The 7,177-nt window shown below is 39.1% G+C and overlaps 1 protein-coding gene across 1 annotated transcript; it reads left to right on the top strand.

Moving 5' to 3' along the window:
• Nucleotides 1-664: 664 nt before the first annotated feature.
• Nucleotides 665-1,627, top strand: LOC138260688 (olfactory receptor 5V1-like). The gene has a single exon (XM_069209185.1). It carries the CDS (start codon nt 719-721, stop codon nt 1,625-1,627), a length of 909 nt encoding a protein of 302 aa, XP_069065286.1. The 5' UTR covers nt 665-718.
• The last annotated feature ends 5,550 nt before the right edge of the window (nt 1,628-7,177 follow it).

Below are 7,177 nucleotides of genomic sequence, written 5' to 3'. Positions count from 1 at the left end.
GCCAGACTCATAATGACTCCCTCTGTCTCTTGAACTATGTCTTTTTGTTCTCTGCTCTCCATCTTGTGATTCTATAGACCGGAGACCCTTTTCATCTTTGCCTAAAAATTTAAAGACCAAGAAGACAGAATATACTTATCAATCCATTTAGAATACCTTGAAAAAACAGAGAATGAGTCTTAAGTAACTCAAGATGACAAAAAAAACAACAGCTTCACTCCAATACTGGTGTAAGTAAATTTAATAATAGAGGCCAACACATGCTTTTTGCAGGAAAACTGGTGTACAATGGCCTAATGATGATGGAAGTGGAACATTGTGTCGGAGAAGTGTCTTGCTGATTAAACTGTTTAAGTCAAAGAAGATTGGTTCTCTGAAAATTGGTCAACATTATATTAATTAAAGACTGAAAAAGACACTAAGCATGCTAGAGTTTCATCTATTATAATAATACGGGACCTTACTGAAGGGAGCCTTACTGAAGGCAAACATCCATGAACATATATGTGCTGTTCTATTTGAGCTCTACTACAATGTGTGTTACTGTTTTGAAAATAGATGCCTGTTTTTTTTAAATGGTGCATTCACCAAATAGCACTCTCATTTACTTATTTGCAGGAACATCACTGTACTTATCAGTATATATTTACTTCTTGTCCGTGATGATTGCTCTTTATCCAATTGCTCAAAAATACTTTTTTTTTCAGGTAGATCGCTGATGATGGGGAAAATGGACACTGAGAACCAGACCTATGTGAAGTATTTTATCCTCCTGGGTCTGTCTGATAGCCATGAGGTGCAAACTGCCCTCTTTGCACTGTTCCTTACACTGTACTTGGTTGGACTATTAAGCAATATCACCATCATGGCGGCTATTGTGGGTGACCCTCAGCTTCACACACCCATGTATTTAATGGTTGGTAACCTTTCATTGGTGGACATGTGCTTAATGACAGTCACAGTTTCCCAGATGCTGGTCAATATCATTTCACAGAGCAGAACCATCCCATTCTCACATTGCATGGTGCAGTTATACTTCTTTATTGCTATGGTTTGCATAGACAGCCTTCTGCTTTCAACAATGGCCTATGACAGGTATGTTGCCATCTGCAAGCCCTTACATTACTTCATGGTAATGGATAAGAAGTTCTGTAGCCAGTTGGTTGCTGGTTCCTGGGTAGCTAGTCTGCTGAATTATTTGTTGCATAGCATGATGATTACCAGGCTCTCCTTCTGCAAATTCAACTTGATCCAGAATTTCTTCTGTGACATTCTACCACTTCTGAAACTCTCATGCTCAGATACATCCATCAATGAACTGCTACTTCTTACAGAGGGTCTTTGCATAACCGTTGTCTGCATTTTATGCATTGTGATCTCATATGGCCTGATCATCTCAACCATTTTGAGAATGCATTCAATTGAGGGTAGGCGCAAGGCTTTCAGCACCTGCTCTTCCCATCTCATGGTTGTAACCTTGTATTATGGGACCATTTTATTTACCTATTTTCGACCATCCTCCAGGTATTCACTCAAAAAGGACAAAGTGGTGTCTGTCTTGTACACTATTACTGCCCCGATGCTGAACCCTTTCATCTACAGCCTGAGAAATGATCAGATGAAATAGGCGCTGAAGAAGGTCATAGCCAGATGCTTTTTTGTTAAATACTAATAATTAGTTAGTGTGTCCTAAAATGTTGATGTATGAAAGTGAATTGTAAGTCACAACTATCATGCAACGCACAATGCGCAATTTGCAATTTGCAAATTGCAAGGAAATGTTAGATGAATTAGATGTTTACCCTTCATTGTAAATAGCAAGGAAATGTATCGATGATTTAGGATGAGCTTCAGGTAGCAACGCATTTGAAGGTTACTGCCCTGCTGGTGGCTAACCATTCATACAGTGGAAGTGGTGTGTGAGCAACTAGAGCTTCTACGGTGTGTGTGATAGTTGCAGTCTAGTATATAATAGCCCCCTGAATTGCTACATGCTGCCCCTATGTTCCTTTGACAAGGTGTCATATTTTCTTGCCATTGTGACGTTCTGTCTGTAAAAGATAAAGGCTGTGATGCAGAGAGGGTTTTCTGTTCCTTAGAGGCGTCCATCTTGTCAAGCAGGGCCATATACAGTACAAATATTCACCAAATAAATGTTGCTCATGAGATTTAAAGGGGTACGATTTTAATGAATCCTGAAGAAGACTTGGCCAGATTAGTACATTCGTCAATTGTCAAATAACATAGTAGATGTTGAGCCCATTCAGCTCCATGATGTAACCCAAAGAATAGTACTTCTGCTAATTTCTTTCTTAATTGCTAGCCAGTCTCTTGGCAGATATAGATTGTCTATGAATCACATTCTTCATTAATATAATTGTTTTTTTTCCCTTTGAAAAAGGCCTGTCACTCAAAAATGTTATTCTTTTTTGCAATCCAAAATCAGGCTAATGTGCTGTACAAAATCACCAAATTCGGATTACTCTGTTTTGACATATTGGGCCTGATTACCACCTTGGCGGAGGGGATTACTCTGTCCCAAACGTGACGGATATCCCGTACGCCGTTTTACAAGTTTCAGAGGCTATAATGGAACTTGTAATATGGCGGCCGGGATATCCATCACGTTTGGGACGGAGTAATCCCCTCTGCCAAAGTCGTAATGAGGCCCATTGTCTCTTTTGATGTCTGTGCCTCATTTGCCCATATAATTCCTGTCCTGTCACTAATTCAATTTAGTTGTGCTTTTGATTGGGATTATAGCAAGTTACAGTATTCTTTCACTTAAAAGTTCAATTTTTGGCACCTGCATGGGACCATTTGGGGTAGTTTATTGGTATAATCCTTAAAACCTAATGCACATTTTATGGGGCTTACTAAAGACAAATATGTTATTTTGGACTGCAAGTCCCTGACTATGCCCAGTAATTATAGACCATCACAGCTGGAAGTAAATTATAGAGCTGAAGAATAGACTTCTAATAATAAATCTTTTTATTCTGAATAGCGGTGTTCTCTTAAGATGTAAACCTGACATTGGAGGCCATGTCTTCAAAGAGGATAGCAAAGGAGTTGGCAAAAACAAGGAACATTCACACAGTCTGCACACTGTTCGGTGGGAACAGAGGAAGAGGGAACACTGACTGTGAGAGTTGTAAGTAGGATTGTTAAATTGTGGTGTAAAGAGGAAGCAGTCTTGATGTGAGCCTGAAATGAGCTCCTACAAATGATTTTTAGACACACGGATTTCTGTGAGGAATTCCTAGCTCACCCTTGGTCCTTTGGGACAAGCAGCAAGGCATTAATCAGAGAAAGTTTCATATTGACATGTGCAGCAATAGCAAAACAACATTACTTAAGAAATATATTATTTGAAATGTTTGAACCATTTCAATTACACATAAAATGTTATAAATGTAATGACACTAAAATGAATACAATTGGCACATAATAAACATACAAATAAAAACACAAAGTGGGCCTACTTTGTATTAAGTAATTGATTTGTGTGAGAAATGACTAGCAATGTTTTAATACTGATTCATCTACATGCTGTGAAAAGGTGCTTGTATCATTGTCATAGCAGGCATTAGCAAAAATACCTTTCATGCCAAATGTTACTCTAAAATTACAAATGACTGCATGTCCTTATAAAACCATGGTTACCAAACCTATGCTAGTTTATTAACTTCATGCAATGGCATAAAAATAAATGTAAATATAGGTGAAGGTCCAAGGTTAATAAAGGCACACAACAGTCTACATCCTATAAGTAAAGAGGTTTCTGTGAATACTCCCTATAAACGCTGGTAAAAAAAATCAATTTGACCATTCAGTTTTTGTATATTTGCTTATGTAAGTTTGGTAAACATTGAGGCCCTGATTCACAAAGGTAAACTTAGACCTGACGTCTAAGTTTGGACCTAAAGTCTAACTTGAGACCTGAAGTCTAACTTTAGACCTGAAGTCTAAACTTAGACTTCAGGTCCAACGTTAGACTTCAGGTGTAAACTTAGACTTTTTCATTCAAAGTTACACTTGGGGGCATATTTATAGTGCCTTACCGCCACCTTGCGCCACATTAACATCATTGTTTTTTACGTTAAGGTGGCCCAACAAGACCGACATCACTGTGCCTTATTTAAAGGGTTTGCGCCACTCTGTAAACCTTTGCGCTAGATTATGCCTGCGCCATGCATAATGTATGCAAAGGGGGCGTTCTCCCTTTAGGGGAACCGGAAAAATGGCGTAAGGAAATCTATGAGATTTCCTTACGCCATTTTTATGGCACTTTTAACGCCTGCTCAAGAGCAGGCTTTAAAAGGGGTTTACATTCTTTAGAATGGGGCCCTATGTACTCTGCAGGAGTAGCGCCAATATTTTGGTGCTACTCCTGCAGAGTACATCAATAGCGTCATGTATAATGATTTTGATTACGGCGCACACATGGTGGCGGTAGGGGGGTGCTAAGGGGTGCAGGGAAAGTGGCGCTGCACTCAGTGCAGTGCCACTTTCCATAAATCTGCCCCTTAGGGTGTAATTTTAGACCAGGCGTCTATCTTTAGGCCTGAAGTCTAAACGTATACTTCAGGTCTAAAGTTAGACTTCAGGTATAAACTTAGACTCTAGAATTAAACTTACACTTCAGGTTTAAGTTTACCTCTGTGAATCAGGCCCACAGTTTGCAGGCTGTGGAAAATCTACATTTTATGGCATGACACAGAGGCTAATATTATTCAAGTTCAAAGTGCTGTTAAAACATTTTCATTAGCGTATACAAGATGTTTAAAATAACAAGCTTTGAACATGTTCTCATTCAACCAATCAGCAGCACTTAAGATATCTTGTAGGCTGCCACCCAGGACAAAAGCTTTCGAAGCCGATGCGCCCCTAACTGAATGCACTCTAAAATTACTAACATCCACACCCCCGCTCTCATGACCTCTTTTACCCATCTTGCCAAAGTCAGAGGCAAAACCGCTTTATGAGGCCATCTGTAAGAACTGAGTAATTGAGTAACATTGTTTCTCAAATTTTCAGTTCTTTTCTCATACTCTTTCAGACACTTCACCACACAAAGTCTCTCATTCATGACAAAATAAGGTTAGAAAATGGATATAGATAAAATTTTTGCTCTCCTCCTAGTATAGAAGTGTCAGAGTCACCAGATCCTCGGGGTCTGTGCACGTTCCCAACACGTCCACCAGTGAACAGCTCCAAGACTCTGATAGATAAATCACAGAGACTGAGAGAGTCCAAGAGGGGAAGAGGGGACCATGAAGGGAACGCCTGGGAAGGAGACCTGTAGTGAGAAAAAGGTTAGAACACACAATATGAAAATTATATCTCCTGAAATCAATACTAAACTATGATTCTAAGCCTAGTCAATCTGAAAACATGAACAATCTAAGAGTTAAGTTTAAAATGACTAAGTTTCAAGATGGCCGGATACCTGTAGGGGAATCAAGATGAATTACTTGAAAACTTTCTTATTTAAGTACTTTCCTTTACATGAGAATCAGAAAAAACATTCCAATAAAATTTTAAACCAGTCATATAAACCCTGTTTTGAGAATGTATACTAGGACCATACAATATTGCATCTAGAAACTATGGCCTTCTGTGTACTCTTAAAATGTTTCAACACTAATTGCGAATATTGCAGATATATATATATACATAGTAAACACCATAAAAAGATTGTGCACCATGAATAAGACAATATGGATTCAGGAAACAAATCACATAACTTGTCAACTCAAATATTACATAATAAATATCTTAGAATAGTGGCATACAATAAACAACATGAATTAAACTCAAGGAGAGAATCGTGCGTCTTGCCAATTCGAGTGTTACCATGCAAAATACCAAGAAATGGTAACATGCAATGAATATCAAAGTCAAATCCTCATTAATCGAATCGTGCGTCTTGCTGATTCGTAAAACACAATATAAATGTCAAGGATTAACAGCTCACAGTAAATAACAAGATCAAAGTACAATGAAACAAATTGCGCTTCTTTTGCCGATTCTTAAGCCACCATGTAAATGTCAAGAAATGGTAGCACGCAATTAACAACAAAGTTAAATGCTCATGAAACGAGTTGCGCGGCTTGCCAACTCGTAAAAAAACATCATGTAAATGTCAAGAAATATCAGCGCGCAATGGACAACAATGTCCAAACACCATAAAACAAATCGCGCGTCTTGCCGATTCTTAAGCCACCACGTAAATGTCAAGAAATGGCAGTGCATAGTGAATAACGAAGTCAAACCTTTATGGAATAAATCGCACGTCCTGTCTATTTACAAACCACCATATAAATGTCAAAAAATGGCAGTGCGCAAGTAATCTGTTATTCATTTAAGAATGAAAACCAAGAATATGAAAATTCTCAATAACGGTGTTGGGAAATGTCCAATCACCGTCTTACCGCCTGGAACAATGATCACCAATGAAGGATGAGGGCAGAAGACTGGAAGATCCAAATAGGCCGCCAGGACAGGAGCTCAGGAAGAAGCTGCTGCTCTGCACTGGGACCTCTGAATAGTGAGCACTGGGAGTTGGGCTGACTCTCTTTTATGGAGTCTTGGCCCAGCCCAGAACCACACCCAGGCATGTTGCAGGGAAAGTCTCTGAAAGGCCCTGGAAAGGGGCCACACCCTAACACACTCTGAAAACCTGCAGCAATACATTGCAAAGGAACAGTATGTGTAAACATATTAAAAATAAGTTTTCAGGATTGAACTCTGCAATGCAAAAGGTTAAACCACAACATATCAGCGCAATGCATAACTTACATTGTTTTGAGAGCGCTGGGTTTTTGCATTTTTGTTGCCAATAGAGCGCGTACTGCTCTGGTGTTCACAAGAAGCAAACACCCTCTGGTTGGTAAGCTTTACTTGTAACATCCAAGGGCTTTACATCTGAAGTTCTTCTGAAGGACACTAGACACTGTCAGTTTGTAAGAAATATGTTTTAGAGATAAGGTAGAGTTGTTGCCCCAACTTGGTAATACCCGTAATAGTTCACCAACATTCCACAAATAAGAATACTTGGGAACAGGAGGATTAAGGAATTGCATACTATGCATGATTTTTCTGGTTAGAGTATTCCGTCCTACAGACACGCTGTCCACTAAGCAATGACCAGTCGCTATAGCTGATTGAATGA

The sequence above is a fragment of the Pleurodeles waltl genome, chromosome 10 (genome assembly GCF_031143425.1).
Source record: "Pleurodeles waltl isolate 20211129_DDA chromosome 10, aPleWal1.hap1.20221129, whole genome shotgun sequence".
Classification (NCBI taxonomy): Eukaryota; Metazoa; Chordata; class Amphibia; order Caudata; family Salamandridae; genus Pleurodeles; species Pleurodeles waltl.
The sequence above is the reverse complement of the archived record's forward strand: the minus strand, read 5'-3'. Positions and strand labels throughout refer to the sequence as shown.

Excerpts from the sequence above, each read along its gene's own strand:
- LOC138260688 (XM_069209185.1), top strand. The coding sequence starts at position 719 with ATGATGGGGAAAATGGACACTGAGAACCAGACCTATGTGAAGTATTTT.